Source organism: Gadus morhua, chromosome 9 (assembly GCF_902167405.1).
Source record: "Gadus morhua chromosome 9, gadMor3.0, whole genome shotgun sequence".
Lineage (NCBI taxonomy): Eukaryota > Metazoa > Chordata > Actinopteri > Gadiformes > Gadidae > Gadus > Gadus morhua.
The window spans coordinates 23,129,305-23,146,685 of record NC_044056.1 but is presented as its reverse complement, the minus strand read 5'-3'; the positions used below and the strand labels follow the sequence as shown (position 1 = coordinate 23,146,685).

Sequence of the window (17,381 nt, the reverse complement as noted above, 5' to 3'; positions counted from 1 at the left end):
TACAAGCGAAACTGCAACGAACAAAATATGAGCCGTGATAAATAGAGACAACTCCTGCCATCACCCTCCCACGTTTGATGCCAAGTATTGGGCTGGACGGGGTGGAGTTTCAAACATTATCACGCGAACAATAATACAACATTTATTGAGTAGAGTAGATGCTTTATGAGTATAGAAAACTTTAAAAGTTTTGACTATATGCATATTCCCAGCTACTGGCATCGAATCATAAATGTGTCAACCGGAATTCAATCCACTGTACAAAATATTACATACAATTCAATTATAATATTTTGTTAGTGTTTCGTTAGTGTAGTGGGATGTGGAAGAACCAAATCCTCAGAAAGCAAAATCACAATGAAGCAATTAATCACCAAAGATATTTCCCTGATTGCTAGTCTGTTAAGGTTGGACTGTGTCATTACAATTTCATACGTGTGTATGTTTACCAAAATATCGGGAAATTAAGTAACCCCACAGAGCTGGAACATACTGGCAAAATTATTTTGTAGCCTGGTAAAACATAATGCTATCTTTGCGAATGATGCTAGAAAAACGATTCAAGCACGTTACCTCTAGTCTAGAGGTAACGGTAACCGAGCAGAACGATTCACACATGTGACCACAAGAAGATTGTGTTGGACCACCGAGCAGAACGATTCACACATGTGACCGCTAGATGATGCTGTTTGACCACGTTTCAGAGAGAGGAAAAAACAAACCCTTCTTCTGAAGTTATGTTCAATATCAACGGATGCAGTTTGTATTGGAGATGGATTTCAATCCAACAAATTGTCCCTATTGGAGACTTTTTGATCAAATATGAATTTCGAATAATTCTGACAGCTGTTTTAGGCAGGAGGGACTGTTTCTATTTTATTTTATTTTATTATTACTATTACGATTCAATGTTCATCGTTAACGCTCTGAATCTATCTTGAACGCTCCCCTAAGCCACTGCCTGCTGGGAAACATCTACTCAACAACTCACTGATCCACGGCTGGCTATCTGCTTCTGGATTTGTAAATGTCGACACTATTTGGCAACAGGTGTGGCCTAAAGTAGCAATAGGTTGCTTACTACCCCTCCCCATGCTATCGCTCGGGTTTTAGGTGAGTTAGTTTCATTGCTTGGTAGAGAGCTTAGCGCTGACCTAGCCTGTAGTTTAGCGTCATATACAGTGTTGCCAGATTGGGCTAGATATCCCGCCCAATCTGGCAACCCTGGCTATAGTGTTCCAATCTGCCAACACTGGTCTAATCTGGCAACACTGGTCATGCAGGCGACACAGCCTCAGCTGGAGGTCTGAGGAGACAGCGCGTCAACTGTCACCTTTTAACACCCCTAAATACTACTCTACATACCAGATCATCTTCTGTCCCTTTCTCGACTTTCGGTAACGGGATCATCCAGAATGGGAATGTGCTTCTCCTGCTTCGGCGGGTCGGCGGACGACGCCATCCAGACTCCAGACCCAGTAAGTCAATTTCCACTTTAGAAGTTCACTTTTTTCGTGGCAAGAATAAAAAAAAGAGACATGAATCGATGGATAGGTTGAGCTTATTCTCTTCTAGATACCCTAGCCTACTGTATCATTGAACCCGTAAAGCATTGTAGCGACAGATGGACCTTTGTCTGATGCAGGAATGTGAGGAATGGCCAAAGTAGGCCTACTGGGCCAGTGTGATGGACCAGTAGAACCCTACTTGTCCATTGTGATCGACCAGCTTCTGCTTACCTAGTATAACCCTACTGGGCCAGACTAGTGTCTCAACTCGCAGTGTTTCTGAGGATCAGTTGAACGTTTCATTACAGGAGACACGGAGACGGCAGCTGGCCGAGGCGGCAGAGAAGAGGCAGAAGGAGGTAGGATAAACACCATCCAACAGTGGGATATGGACCGTTATTTTCTGTGTGCACGGGAAAGACTGATTTGGATGTCGGGGTAAAATATCTACAATACAGCAAATGTGCCTCACCATGCGGTGGCTCATCTTCTATTATACAGAAATTCCTTATGCAAACCCGTAAGAATCATTCAAAACGTGTGTTAAGGTGAGTGGTGTTATTTGGTCAACAATATGTCTTGTCTTCTACGTTGGCTTCAAAGAGACTCGGCTGATTTCAATCACATCTTTATGCTTTGAAGCCACATTTCAATTTCAGTGTTAAATAAAAGATCAAATTGTCCTTCCACACATGTTCTTGTGCTTTCAACTTTCCTGCACTCCACACTTGATCAATGAGGCGTCACATGCTTGTGCTTATACAGTATGTGCAACACTACCCACGGCTGAGTGTCTGAGCCCTCAGGCCTTATTTGGCATTGATGGGCTTCTTGCGTTCTCAGTGCAACATTGTTTTAAAAGGGCCCTGTCTAAGACCTTGTGTCTTCAAATGTATGGTTCAGTGACAGTATTAGTTTTATATTGTGTCCCCAGTCGTAGTGGTACTGGCTGGATTCTAAAGATTATCAATAGGTTACATTCGGGTAGTAACCATAAATTAATGTTATTGATAAGACGAGCCTACAGCCACAATTGCTCTCAGGAGTGGCACATCTAGGAAGCCTTTTGTACAGCCAGGGTTCAACAAAGGGATCTTATCACAGTGCTCTTTTAAATCCACTGCTGTCTTGCATGCGTGTTATGGCTCTTTTATGTCTCACTCTCCTTCTCTTCTTTTTCTACGTTCCCAGACAACATACAGGGGGGTCAAAAACCCCGAGGCGGTGGATAGGAAGAGGAAAAAACAAGAAGAAACAGAGAAGCAGGCCATGAGCACCTCGGTGTCTGGTGGAGGAGGAGGAGGAGGAGGAGGGCTGAAGGTTAGTCTGTCTGGAGGAGGAGGAGGAGGAGGAGGAGGAGGAGGAGGGGGAGGGCTGAAGGTTAGTCTGGAGGAGGAGGAGGAGGGCTGAAGGTTAGTCTCTGGAGGAGGAGGAGGAGGAGGAGGAAGAGGAGGAGGAGGGCTGAAGGTTAGTCTCTGGAGGAGGAGGAGGGCTGAAGGTTAGTCTCTGGAGGAGGAGGAGGAGGAGGAGGAGGAGGAGGAGGGCTGAAGGTTAGTCTCTGGAGGAGGAGGGGGAGGGCTGAAGGTTAGTCCCTCCAGTCTGGAGGAGGAGGAGGGCTGAAGGTTAGTCTCTAGAGGAGGAGGAGGGCTGAAGGTTAGTCTCTGGAGGAGGAGGAGGAGGAGGAGGAGGAGGAGGAGGGCTGAAGGTTAGTCTCTAGAGGAGGAGGAGGGCTGAAGGTTAGTCTCTGAAGGGGAAGGAGGAGGGCTGAAGGTTAGTCTCTCCAGTCTGGAGGAGGAGGTGGGCTGAAGTTTAGTCTCTCCAGTCTGGAGGAGGAGGTGGGCTGAAGTTTAGTCTCTCCAGTCTGGAGGAGGAGGAGGAGAAGGAGGAGGAGGAGGAGGAGGAGGAGGAGGAGGAGGAGGAGGGCTGATGGCTAGTCTCTCCAGTCCTCCCCGTAGGGGGGCAGGCTGACCGTCCTTATAGGAGTAGCCTTTAAAGCTTAATGCTGCTTCCACTGGGATGGTTTGTGTGGGAGCAGTACGATCAGTCCCTGTTGAAATGGGTCCAGGTCCAATGGCTGATGGCTGATTCCACACGGAAGAACCGATGTTCAACGTATACTGTTCTTCAAGTTTTGATTATTTCCAAAACCTTACACATGTTGTTAAGCCCTTATTAGGATGGATATATATAAATACAATTCTTTGAACAAAACATTGCTCAAACGATCAGTTTCATATCTGATTATCAGTGGCTTATCTGAATGCTTTAGAAATAAAATAAAATTATACAGCACGTAAAATTTGTAATTATTGTTTTGTTAATTTATTGTTTTATTGTTATTATTTATGTCTTAAATTGTATTGGTCAAGTAAAGGGTTAAGTAAAGGCAATGTAGGTTCTTAAACGCACCACTTAGACCTTCACTGGGGTTATTGTGTATCTTGACATAAACATGCATTAAAAATGTTGACGTCATGTTTTGGTATGATCTCTCTAACCGCGGGTTCTCTGTTCAGTGGCAGGTTGGCTGAGGATCCTCTGGCCTTTGAGTTCAAACTACAGGACAGGAAGTATTGCTGCAAGATGACATGGCAGTTGTCTCTGCCGCTGTCCAACGAGTCCTTTATTTTGAGTATATATTGTTTTGGTCGCCAAGCGTCTAGTAAAGTGAGGTTTAAAGAACAATCTGAAGTGAAGTCACAGCAGGACCTGACGCCGTGTGACCACATACGCCATGTTGGACTGTTGAAGGAGCTTTAACACAGGGAGGAGAATAGGAAGGAGTTTGAATGCAAGTTAAACTGATATCCTCACAGAAGTGTTGGTCAAGAAATGCAAAGAATTGTATGCTTTTCTCTGAAGAGCTCTCTATGAAATACTGGTTTGAGCTTGGCTGCTTGGCAGGTTGTCACATTTTGCTCTGGTTAACCTGTAATGGGTGTTTGCCATTTATGACATTTCTGATTATGGGTTCATTTACAAAGAGTCAGTGCATTCATGGATGATGAAGGACATTAGTAGTTAGCCCTAACAGAATTTCTCTTTAGACAAAGATGTTGCCTTTGAATGCAAATATTTTTATATAATATAGATACAAATAATAAAACTGTTAATAAAACATATTTAATTTTGGAAATCAGATAGAATTCCTAATTAAAGTTTGCCATATTTCATTGATTCACATTTTATATCAGATTATTTTGGTGTACACTTTGTAATTTAGAGTCCTCATTGAATTCACCTCCATTAGTGTTTCTATTGCTCGCTATGCATGATTTAGAAGGTTGGATTTGTCATTGAATTGTTTTATTTATGAGAAATGTTTGTATGCAGTCTTTGTATACTTGATTTCATAAGGAAAACGATACGCTTTTGTCTGTGAAGTGCCACGTAGCGTGCGGATGGCCTGTGACGGAGGCATGTGTTGAATGGCACGTTGTTGCTGCTGTACTCGTCATCAGTCGAAGAAAGTATAGGAATGGAGATCAGGCAGTGAGCCTGAGTATGTATTTAATCTGACTTGCCATGCTTAACTCAGTGCTATTTATCATTTTTTAAATTATCACCTGATCCTTAAATGCTTTTGGTGCTCTTGCCATTTGGAGGTACAGGAAATGTAGGCTGTGTTTTTTGCCGCTGCATTAAATTATGTTTTACCCAATGCATCGTGTAACGTGTATTATTTCTTGCTGATAAAACAAAACGGCACCAATAAATCTGTGGTTGTGTATATTCATCAAGGAATGGCTGTGTTCCACACCTGGGTGGAACAGGTCCTTACAAAGGTCCCTGGGCTCGGACAAGCACTGGAGTCTAAGGTCCTGCAGTATACCATATGTGTCGACCTCAACATTAAAAGGCAAATATTTTATATATTGTTGCTTCCCTACAGACGATGGCTCAAACTTTGTCTTTTTACTAGAAACGTTTGCATTATTTTCCTTTGCCAATGCCAATTTTCCTCTGCCCACCCTTCTTTACCCTTGAGCAGTGGAAAACCTCTAGGGGTCAGCATTGCACCAGAAATAAGGCAGCCCACATGACACTAAAACGATGTTAGGGTCTTATTAAAATAACGCTGTTTAGGGAGCCTCATAAAAAATGGATAATAGGACTGCAGTGACATTTAGAAGCTGATAAACAGCAGCCTCATGAGAACAGGCCTATAGCTGATTTCTGAAGGTATATCGATGAATGTGTATAAATGCATCAAAGAGGAGAAAGGGTCAATAGGTAATCTGTAATACTGCATTTATTTTGTTAAAATGTCTTTCACCTTAAAGCTAAAGTAAATACAAAAATAGATACTTATTTTTAGAATTATTGGCATAAGAAAAGTAAGAAGAGCGTCACATAATGTTGTTACGAGCCTCCCCTTTTTGCTATTCCTCCTGCTTTTTTCTCTTCTATGTCTCTCAGGTGATCCTGATTCGGTGGTGGAGCTACTACTACTATTGCCGCTACTTAAGGCGTGGCCTGTCTTCCCACACGGGTCTCTCACTATTGGCAGCTCCTGGCCGCTGGCCTTTTCGTATGGTTGTCACTTTGTCCAGAGCTGTTTTGGTTCCGTGAATGTAGGGCTGTTAGTCTGTTTTTGTGTTTCTGTTGTAAGTAGAGAGTCAAGGGAATTGTAGGTTTGGAGGAGGAACTCCTGGCTTTGACGGCCCAATGTGGCTGACCCAGGCTTCCTCCACCTTTTTTGTATTGGTTAAACAGTCCACCCGTTGTTGGGCGTTTGGGAACGACATACGTTTACTGAAGCGTCATTATTATACGACCTTTAATTCTGGTTTGTTGTTTTTTCCTGTTATGTTACTGGCCGCTGAACCGCGAGTCTTGTTATAAAGGGTGGCCCTAACAAATGTCTAAGAAAATACAACTTCAACCCATCAAAGCCGACCCACAGAGAAACAAATTGGACTAATTGGAAATAGGTAGAAGACCCACTTTGGTTTAACGATGGTCCGATCAAATCACAGCATAAGATAACAAGGCAATACATCACTTTGGTAAATAGAGCATTAAAATGAGTGCTAGAATAGACATATTTGTAGTCTGTGAGGACTGCAGAACTAGCTTAAACTCATCATTAAAGTGTGCACCGAAAAGTTTTGCATGGTTCCAGAGAAGGCCCCACCACTACATCATGTGGGGCAATACTCCATGTTTCATATACAGTACAGAAAGGAAAAAATAAGGAACTGATGTTATGGTGTAGAACAAAAAATATACAACAAGAATCACAATACCCATACTGCCTCAATGGTCATGAAACCTGAATAGCAGATGACATTGATACCAGGCCTCGAACGTCCATGAGCTCCATCAGACCCCCCCGCTCCTCAGAAGGAGACGTGGGTTCACATGAGTCACCCTTAACACCTTGTCTCTCCTGGCTCATCTAAACGCTTTCTCTTCTGCAGCCACTGAGGAATCCATCCACCTGCAGCCACCTTTGAACCTCAACACAGAGTGGCACCGTCACGGGTCCTCCCAGAGGTCCTCCACACCCGCCCGGCACTCACTTCTTGCTGCGGTAGTGGGCCGCCACCACAAGATAGCTGTCGGGGCCCAGGTCCTTGATCATGGGGGTCCGGCCGCTGGTGACGGGCGAGGTTTTGCCCTCCACCCGGGAGATCTGGAGCATGCGACACGGGTCGTGCTTCAGCAGGTAGCTCTCGAAGGTCTCCCAGCCTCCGCCCACGCGCACCATCACATGCTTGTTGTTCAGCATCTGAAGGAAGGCGGCAGGGCCGAGAGGGATGGAGACGGTCACAGAGGGTGGTCACTTATTTTAAGGCGTGGTGTTCTTCCTGTGCCTGCCTTGGCTAATGAGAAACAGTTTTTTTATCTTTACCTTGAGATATCACATGTTGCCTATTGTGGCGGCCAGCTCTACAGGCTAGCCTGGGCTATGAACATTGCCGGTCTGTGGTTACATCTTGCTGAGCGCCGATGATGTCATAGACCTCTCTACCCCCCTCCCCCACCCCGTGGTATAATTATCACATGCTGCTAATCAACTCATTGGAGATCTCTGACACATATTCACTGACAAATTTTTGTCAGATACGTTTTTATTGCAGATCGTCACCTTCCTATAAAGGCTTGAATTAGCCCTCAATGTCTATAATACCGTTCCCGTTCTTTTTATTACCAATAAACTCTAACTCGAGATCAAGGGTTTCACTTCAACATAATGTGTGTAATTGATAACTAAATAGGTTTAACCCCTACCTCCTGAATCAGGGTTAACATCATGCATTAGGCTACTTAATGCATGCTAGACCTTCTGTTGGGTACCAGGGAACCGTATTCAGAGCCTGGATGAATGGCAGGCGATGTAAAATATGTCTGCTCTCTCCCTCGTATACTTTGAATATAAACCATGTTTCTTCAACATTTATGCTTGTCAAAGGCACATCATCTTTGAAGCTAGCACACCGCTACTATGACGCGGTAACATAGTTTCCGCATGCTGTTGTAAAACCCTTACGGACACCTGCAACGGTGATGTTCGAAGAGGACTGACTGATAGACTCCATCAACGGATTGAGAGGAGGAAGGGCCGCACAGCTAACTTGTTGACAGCTAACCGCCTCCCCCACGCTGGTCCGAAAACCAAGGTGTCCCCCAATCTAGCAGCCCCCTATCAAACATTCATAACGCCTCCGAGAGGAATCAATTCAGAGGGCAGAGGCAGGGCAGTGATCCAATCAGCATGGCCTGCTAGCCCCCCTCCCCCCGCCCCGCAGCCCGAGGCTCTGTGACTGGGGACGTAATGGCTCGGTGTCGGGGACAGCTTTCAATCATCCAGCTATCGGACTCACGGCTCCCCCGGAGAGCCAGGACTAGGTCTGTTGCGACACCCAGGAGAGGGCCCTGGCCTGGGGCCCCTCCCAACCCTAAACAGGCTGCTGTTCTCCTGCCTCTTTGTTCTAGGTACAAATATCTCATTTATTCCCACAAGCAGGCGGGTCAGCCCTCAGACTCAACCTTCATGGGACACGGGGGCAGCCTGGGACCGGGCTGCATGCCTCGGTGCTGTGGAGGCACTTCTGGGCGCTACCGCCATTTGAGGAATTTTAATTAAGGCGTCTTCCACATTATGAGGCGAGAGACATGGAGAGACTGGGAAGAATGCAGGGGAGGAGGAGGAGGGGAGGGGGTCGCTTTGATCTGGTAGAATGATGAGCCTCAGACGCACATCACACATTTATATAATTTGTCCTTGGTTGCCCAGCAACAAACAGAAGACTGGAAATTTCCCACCCTTTAAATTAACCAACACGATTTTTTATTTATTATTACAAAAATGTGCAAGTCTCGGTTGCAAGTTGCAGGTCTCTAACTGGAATAATTACGCCAATATAATTATTTTGTAACAATGGTCAGCAGATTTTTAAAAAAGGTGTGCAGCCCCACCTTCCACTGAGAGCTGTTGTATAGTACAGCTAACAGAGGACATCCAAGAGACTGCTCTCCTCCTTTCGACACATCCCCAACACAGGACCTGTGATTCTCCATTCCAGAAGTGTGAATCCTGCTTGTGTGTTGCCAAGTAACCAGGATCCCAGGGGTGCTAATGCTAGCTCGTTAATCTCCCTTACTCCATTTATCCTTCTCCCACACCCCTTTGTTCATTCAAAGAAACTGCACTCATGTCTTACCCACAAATTTAATCTGTGTAATGACAGGTTGTCAGTATTCTGTGATATGGTTGATAATCTATAAGAAAGATGCCTAATCTGGGGAGATGGTTTAACCCTCCTGTTTAACGTCGAAATGACATTATGTTTTGTGAGAACCGAGATTTCTAGAATATCATTCATAGTTAATGAGATTTCACTTGTTGGAGAAACAATGGATTGGTTTTCAGCTTTCATACTGGGCACACATGTATTACACACATATTCTATACTGTGTAGAACGTACAGCTTGTGTACCCACCCGTATAAAGAGCACCTTCTCGCCCACGCGGTAGCGGCCTTGAGACTGCCTCTCCACACAGAATCGATTGGTACATTTGCAGGGGGGATCCTCAGAAATATGTTTCACCTAAAAAAAACATAACACGAACACACAGGCACACACACACACACACACAAAAACACATACACAGACCGACACCCACACAGCATATTTCAGTCGAACCACTCCAACGTATTGTAGGAAAGCCTAAACAACATCTTGCACAAACATATACAGTATATATTTATATATATTCCTGATACATTTTTGACTGGTCCAAATTTGGAAACGCGCCCATCGGAGCAGGAGGTGCTGACTTACTGCATCATCCAGCAGCTTGCCTGTGCTCTTCTTGCTGGCAGTGGATTTATTTGGAGCGGGGGAGGGGGACGAAGACGAGGACGGCGAGGAGGAGAGGGGCGGGTCTTGGGACACAGGTGATGGAGGAGGGGGAGGGGCTTTCTCCTCCAGCTCAATCTCTTTCTCCAGCTGAATGAGTCCTGGTGGTTCTACTTTGTACCTGGGGCAGGACGGGCAACATATAATAATAATATCTTTATTATATAGCACCTTTAAAAACAATGGTTTACAAAATGCTTTGACATAAGAAATTTAGGAAGAGAATAAAAAGACGGCATCACGTAAAAGCAAGTCTATAAAAATGTGTTTTAAGAAGTGATTTAAAAGAGGTTACTGGTTCAGCAAGCCTTATCTCCGCGGGCAGGTCGTTCCAAAGCCGAGGCAGCCTGGTGGAGAGGGCCCGATCACCTCTAGTCTAGAGCCTCGACCTTGGAACAGTTAGGAGGGCCTCGCCCGCGGATCTAAGGCTGTGAACAGGCTCATGCATGTCTGTGATGTACTCAGGGGCTAGTCCTCGACGAGCCTTAAAAGCGATCAATAAAATCTTAAAATTGATTCTAAAACAGACAGGGAGCCAGTGCAAAGAAGCTGAGACAGGAGTGATGTGATGTCGTCTGTTAGAACCAGTGAGAAGCCTAGCTGATGAATTCTGAACCAACTGGAGGTGCAAGTGATTTGTGGTTGATGCCGGTTAACAGAGAGTTGCGGTAGTCTAGACGAGAGAATATCAGGGCATGGATTACCTTTTCAAGGTCGGGTTGTGATAGAAAATGTTAAAAAAGGGCTGTACAACTTTGTTAATGTGAGGGATGAAAGTGAAGTCTGAATCTAAAATTACATCTAAGTTTCTGGCAGTTTGCTTGATATTATTGGAAAATGGACCGAGACTGATGGGACTGGTGATGGTGGTAGGCAGGTTGAAAAGTAGTATTTCAGATTTGGAGTTGTTGAGTTGGAGGAAAATAGGAGCGGTTCTAAAACAGCAGCCAGGCTTCTCGGATCGTTTGGACTCAGCAGGAGACATCTTTGTGTCGTCAGCATAGCAGTGAAAAGAAAGCTTGTTCCGCTGGATAATTTGGTCGAGTAGGAGCATATATATTGAAAATAAAATAGGACCTAAAATGGAACCCTGCAGTACACCATAGGCTATTTGTGTTGTAGGGGAAGATTGGTTGCCGATGGTGACCACACAGGTTCTGTTAAAAAGATAATAATCAAACCAATCAAGTGCAGTATCCCTGATACCAACAAAATATTTTAAAAAAGTTATTAAAATTGCGTGATCTATAGTGTCGAAAGCGGCACTTAGGTCTAAAAGAATAAAAATTGCACTCTCTCCTATGTCAGTAGTTATAAGTAGGTCATTGGTAACCTTGAGGAGGGCAGTTTCAGTGCTGTGCAAAGCTCTAAAACAGGACTGAAATTGAATTGGTACCATAAAAGATAAAAGTTGGGAGGAAACAAACAAGTGTCTCTACTGGTGGATAAAATGCTATCTGGAGGGGTGATCTGCTGCCTAATAAAATCAACTTTGTCTTTAAAAAACTGTAAAAACTCCTCACAGGTCTCATGTGTAGCATCATTAAAATAATAATTTGGGCTGAGACCACTGAATAAAACCAAATCTAGTGTATGACCTTAAGAGTGAGTGGGTTCATTCACGGCTTGGGTGAGATTAAAATAATCGAAAACATCTAAACAATCTGTGATAAAACCCTGAGTGGGACTGCAGACAAAGGTGTTAAAATCACCTAAAATAAGAACTCTGTCAAATTTAGACATAAAATAGGATCAAAACTTTGAAAACTCCTGGATAAAAACACTTTTCGGTTTTGGGGGTCTGTAAATTATAAGGATTTATTGAGTGTATCCTCAAACCAAGATGTTCAAATAAATTAAAAGCATTATATACAACAGGAGTGCATTAAAAGGATTTCTGAAAATGACAGCAACCCCCCCCCCCCCCAATCGTAGAGTGAGCCAGGTTTCGGTGATAATAAAAAAAAAGTCCAATATTTTAAAAGTAATAAAATCATGACATAATAAGGACTTATTGTTCAAGGAACGCACATTTAAAAGACAGAAGTACACTGGAGAGGGGGAACAGTTGCTGGCGTGTGACTGGAGATTTTTCAGACGGATTTGAATTGTATTTGCAGGGTTAAAATTGACTGCACATGGCTGTATAGAGTTATTTCTATGTGTGATTATGACAGGAATTGGAAGATAAATGCTTGCATTGTTTTTGTGAGGGATGAGTGAATCAACAAACAGTGTAAAACAACACAAACAACACATGTCATAATGTTTTATAATTTGAATTATATTTATAATATAAATCTTAATCCTTAACAACGTCCATATCTTACCTTGAGGCTATCCTACCCAGCTCTAGGAGACAGAGGCACACCTCCCTTGGCTGCTTGTGGAGAACTACAGAGGAGAGAGGAAGTCTTACAACAGCACAGCGCCATGGATGTACTCTTTATCCCTGTCCTATCAAATGGGATCGGAGGGATGGTTGAATGAATGGTTCTTTAATGGCGAAGCATTGCAGTGATGACATGGGCAATAAAAAACACCTAATAGTTGTTCCGAAGAACCTCATGCATACACACACTATCTGAAGAGAGTGTACCCCACTCCGGCTGTCTGGGCGGGGGTGAGCGTTTAGACATGGAGGGTGATCTCCCTGCTGGCATCTAGGCGGTGGGAGGGAGGGGGATGGAGGATGTATGAAGCATGTGAGAGAGCGCACACCATGCCTTATGGAGAGAGGGTCGCTAACCTTGTGTCGTAACGTCTACCGTTGTACCGAAACTTCCATCCAAAGAAAGTAAAGGCAGAACGAGGAGAGAGAGATGCAGGTTTATGTAGATGTTTGTATATCTAAATAACAAGGACTACTTCAGACAAATAAACAAAGTGACATTTAAAAGAGTAAGAATTATAACATGTAGTGTATACATTTTATATTGATAATAATTGTATATCATATATTATATTTTCCAATCATTAAAAAGTCCAGTTGCTCTTTTTGTGGTATACGTCATTAAACCATGTTTTGATTTGATGAACAAATAAAAAACAGCTGTGTGCACCATGGTACAGACTCTTGCCTGCACACACTTCTAATTGAGGGCATTGTTCGCCAAACAATGGTTCAAGGTTGTACAGAGCATACAAGCATGGGACACATTCAATGTTATCTTTAATAAAAACAGAAATGAGAGCAGAGAGTTGGAATCTTTTGCGGTATTTGCTGATTTTCCTTAAACCCATAACTGTCAAAACAGAAGTTATGCAGCGTAGCCTGCTCAGCGTGTCATTTGCATTCCAACAATTCCTCACTGAAACTCTTATCATTATCGTTTGTATCTCATGCATGACAATCTCCCACACTGTACTGATTGTACAGCGTATAGCTGTAACTCTCCCATACTGTACTGATTTTTCAACGTAACTCTGTATGCATATCGGTATTCCCAAGCTGAGCAGAACGCATAAATCACATCCCTGCAGCAGGTCAAACCGAATCCTAGAAGATACAGAGAGCATGGAGATGTGAAACAGACCCACATTTGCATACGAGTGGCCCACATTTCCACTCACTCACACACTATAAAGTGTATGTGTGGGTTGCTTCCATCTGATGGAGGGCTACCATGTGCTAGAGTGGTCCCAGTGGAGCGGCTTGTGGTGCATTGGGCGTCTGAATCACAACAAGCCGATGATAGCCTCGGTCTCCTCTCTGCCAGAGAGGCAGCGGGGAGGGGGTACGGAGGGGGGGGGCAGCGAGACACTGACATATAGACGATGGGTCCCACTACATGTTTAATCAGGCCAATAAAATCTTTTTATTATTACACAGCAGGGCCCATTAACAGACATATCTATGTAGTGATAAAGGCATCGCTAGATCCGGAGGATAAAACCAGTGCCTAGTGTGTCAATGTTATCACACCGATGTTCACAGGTCACTTGCACAAAACGAGTCTGCATAAACAGCATCCTGATTCCCACACTGGAGCGGGCGCCAGTCGTCACACACTCACCCAGGCCCTCCGACTCAAACAGGCAGGTGTCGCCCACCCCCACCGACCGGCACCAGGCCAGGAAGTTGGCTGTGTTGTCCCTGGCGAAGAAGGAACCAGAAGGGGCACTCCGACGGCAGGGTATCCTTCTGGACGGGAGCGTCTGCTGGAGACCAGACGACGGAACGGAAGGAGATACATATTGGTGTGATGTTATAGAGCGTGTCTGGCTGTTCTGGGATCATTTTACATTCACACACAGACGGTGGCCAGTCAACCCCCCAAGGAAACAGCCAGCTCGTCAGGAGCAGTCAGGGTAAGGCGTCTCGCTCAGGGACACCTCGACAATCAGAGAGGAGAAGCTGGGGATTGAACTAGCAACCTTCCAGTTACCAGTCAACCCACTCTACCCCCTGAGCTTCTGCCGGATCCAAAGCAACTTACAGTGGATTCAGATGCATGTCCCTAATGAGCAGGTACAGAGGCAGGCGGCATACAAGTGGAATCCAGAGACTTGGGCTCAAGCCCGGAGTCATTTTACATGAACCACAGAGCTGCACAGAGCTGGTAAACAGAGCCACAGACAGACCACAGCATTGTACCGTTAGTAGTGTACAGTAAACCGGGGAAATAATGAAAAGCCATTAACACCCCAAATCACCGACGGTGAGGCCCCTGCACGAGGCTCCAGCGCACACAGGGCCCTTCACTGGTTACTGCTGCAGATTTGTTCTCCAGCTGCCAAGTCTCTGGTTTCAGCTCCGAACCCAGAACCTCTCTCCCCCTCACACATCTATTTGGGAGCTGGCAGGTTTTAAAACCCACGGCCACTACACTAGGCAAAGGCCCTCCCCTGCTCCCTCCTCACCCCCTGCCCTCCCCCACTCCCTCCTCAGCCCCCTGCCCTCCCCCACTCCATCCTACCCCCCTGCCTTCCCCACGCAGTCCGTTCTGCGTGATTTACAATTCTCGGTTTGGTTTATATGCAGGATCTGTGCGTCTGTGCTCCGGGAAAGGTAGGATGAGGTAATGCTCAAAATATGCACTTATTTTTGTCTAGACATTTCTTCTCGAGCTTTCCTGGGCTTTCCTGGGATCTTTGTTATAGTGTTACTTTGGATTCCTGGCTGCCAATAATAATGACGCCCACGTTGACATGCAAACACACACACCTCCTCCTCGGATTGTAAGTAATAATGTTATTATGGGTGCTGAGCAAGCTTACTCCCTGCCATCTTGGCATGGGTGATTATTGAATTTAACCCCTATAGCCTCTGTGAGACGTTCAATTGGACTGGATGGGAAACAACAGCGGCAGCTATGTAAGGAAAACATATGGAAATATTATAGCTTGGTCAACCAGACTGGAATAGTCAAGATCTGATATGATGGCTACTGCACATTCACAATAGACTCCATCAGACCTTAGATTTATGATAATAGCTAGTTGTGAGTAATGACCTTGACAGTGGGTGATATGCCACTAACATGGTGGCAGTCCCAACTCATACAATTATATTTGTACACTGTAGATTTAACATTCAAGATATAACATTCAAAAAATGTTCATTCATATTTTATATTTGGTCTATGTTGGAATATCTCCATGTATCTATGATATCATAATGTAACATCAAAGTTATGTTGTACATAATTGTGCCATACTAGTATGTCTAGCATTTTTAAACTAAATGCATGCTTATAAAGCACCCTCAGTAAAGCATTAAATGACACGATCAAATGGTCTTCCAAACAATAATTTGAAAGAGAAATATTCAATAAAAGTATAAGGTCAAACAGAAGACCTTTTCGGGGTCCAAGATGTCATGTTGTCTGGTCAGACAGTCGGTTCAACACACAACAGTCGGTTCGGTAAGAAACCAGCATAATGCAGTATACAACATACTGCAATTAGTTGACCAAGCAGAAACCAGAAAACAATCCAACATCTTGGATAGAGAGCAAAACATCCTGTTTGTTCCGAAACAACATAGAATCATTTTACTTTGATATTGCAAATAGCCCAATCAAGAACTGCCCACCCCCGTTGTGCTGCTTTAAACACGTCAGAGATCCGTCTCCCGTTGTAAACAAGCTGGTTTCACAGACTGTTTACTCTGAGGCTGTCTTGCGCCTAGGGAGACTCTCTCATGGTTCCTCCCTGCCTCCCTCCTCTCTCAGAAATCAATAGGATCCTCTATGTCGATGGATCCTCCTCCGTCCCACGGCCATTGACCTCAAGTATTTCCACACATCTGTGCTGCTGCGCTCACACTGGGATCAGGAGACCCAGCCTCAACAGCAGAGCGGGGGCCCTGGTGTAAACAGCCAGCCTCTCCCCCCAGGAGCCACCAAACCCTCCTACATTCACATTTACATTCAGGGCATTTAGCAGACGCTTTTATCCAAAACAGTTTACAATAAGTGCGTTTGTCAGAAGGAGGTGAAACAACAATATATCGCTGTCGGTACGGTAAGGATGTTCATAGAACCAAGTGCCAAGCACTAATAATCGCAAGGCAGAACCACGGCTTGTGTATCGAGCCTATGCAGACTTGAAGCAATAAGAGAGGTATAAAGCCAGAGTTGTGAATTATAAATGATTTATAATGTATTTGATGGTGTGGTGTGCGTAGCCTGAGCCCTCAGCCCAGTGGTGCCAGACGAATAACGCGGTACGATATTTTTTATTGGATACTGAGGTTGAATCACAAATGCATATGCGCAGGAAAGATTTGCTTCAACTATTCACCACATGTTCATTATTTACATTGTGAGTCGTGTGTTTATTTATAATTCATTTTATATCATTATAAGGCGAACTAAAGAAAATAGCTCTGTGTTAATAAGCCTGAGGGGGTTCAAGGTGTTTACGGAGCACGATCAATATAAACTGTACCAAAAATAAAAATAGCTTACATTATTGATACCGTATACACAATATTGAAAAGAACACATTCGTTCAACAATGTCAATAATGCTTATCGGTCTCAGTGTATGAATATCACCCAGTAGGGTGCTTTACAGCGCTGGATACACACACACACACACACACACACACACACACACACACACACACACACACACACACACACACACACACACACACACACACACACACACACACACACACACACACACTAAATCATGTAAAGCAATGTCAGTGTCCTAAAAAGCGCTGTATAAATGCAGTTACTTGTTACCTTGTTGATCCCATGGGCATCAGTGTTCTGCCTGAACTTCTCCTGCAGGGTCTCAGCCAGCTGACAGAGCAGGACCCCGTTGTCCAGGCGATCCATAAAGCTCTCCCCCGTTATCTCCACACCTGTACAGGTTACAGGGAGAGACAAACCAAGCCCACTGATGGTCAGATAACATATACCAGAGAGTCCCTTAATGATTGAATCACCTTGTAATCACAATAATAATCAACCGATTGTATTCACACCCCGTCTGAGAACGTCATTTGATAGGTGAGCCTGATCTAAGGTGACCTGTGCGCTTCACA

At 44.4% G+C, this 17,381-nt stretch overlaps 2 protein-coding genes across 4 annotated transcripts in view; one reads left to right on the top strand and one right to left on the bottom strand.

Annotated features, from left to right (window-relative positions):
* Nucleotides 1–902: 902 nt before the first annotated feature.
* On the top strand, nucleotides 903–5,171 carry svip (small VCP interacting protein). 2 transcript variants are annotated; one of them, XM_030365534.1, is made up of 5 exons: nucleotides 903–1,113; nucleotides 1,415–1,478; nucleotides 1,817–1,867; nucleotides 2,700–2,828; nucleotides 4,025–5,171. In XM_030365534.1, exons 2-5 carry the CDS (start codon nucleotides 1,416–1,418, stop codon nucleotides 4,037–4,039), a joined length of 258 nt encoding a protein of 85 aa, XP_030221394.1. In that variant the 5' UTR covers nucleotides 903–1,113; nucleotide 1,415; the 3' UTR covers nucleotides 4,040–5,171. The 2 variants fall into 2 exon arrangements, with proteins under 2 accessions (XP_030221394.1, XP_030221393.1); XM_030365533.1 differs by having other exon boundaries at nucleotides 937–1,113; nucleotides 1,369–1,478.
* Nucleotides 5,172–5,742: 571 nt separating this feature from the next.
* gas2a (growth arrest-specific 2a) overlaps nucleotides 5,743–17,381 on the bottom strand; it is a 16,755-nt gene continuing 5,116 nt past the window's right edge. Inside the window, exons 3-8 of one of the 2 annotated variants that reach the window (XM_030365525.1) lie at nucleotides 17,077–17,198; nucleotides 13,895–14,039; nucleotides 12,209–12,272; nucleotides 9,801–9,999; nucleotides 9,459–9,566; nucleotides 5,743–7,242 (exon numbers count right to left, since the gene is read on the bottom strand). In XM_030365525.1, coding sequence (XP_030221385.1) covers nucleotides 7,030–7,242; nucleotides 9,459–9,566; nucleotides 9,801–9,999; nucleotides 12,209–12,272; nucleotides 13,895–14,039; nucleotides 17,077–17,198 — 851 coding nt within the window. In that variant the 3' untranslated portion in view covers nucleotides 5,743–7,029. The remainder of the gene's footprint in view (nucleotides 7,243–9,458; nucleotides 9,567–9,800; nucleotides 10,000–12,208; nucleotides 12,273–13,894; nucleotides 14,040–17,076; nucleotides 17,199–17,381) is intronic. The other variant, XM_030365526.1, reaches the window with a different exon arrangement.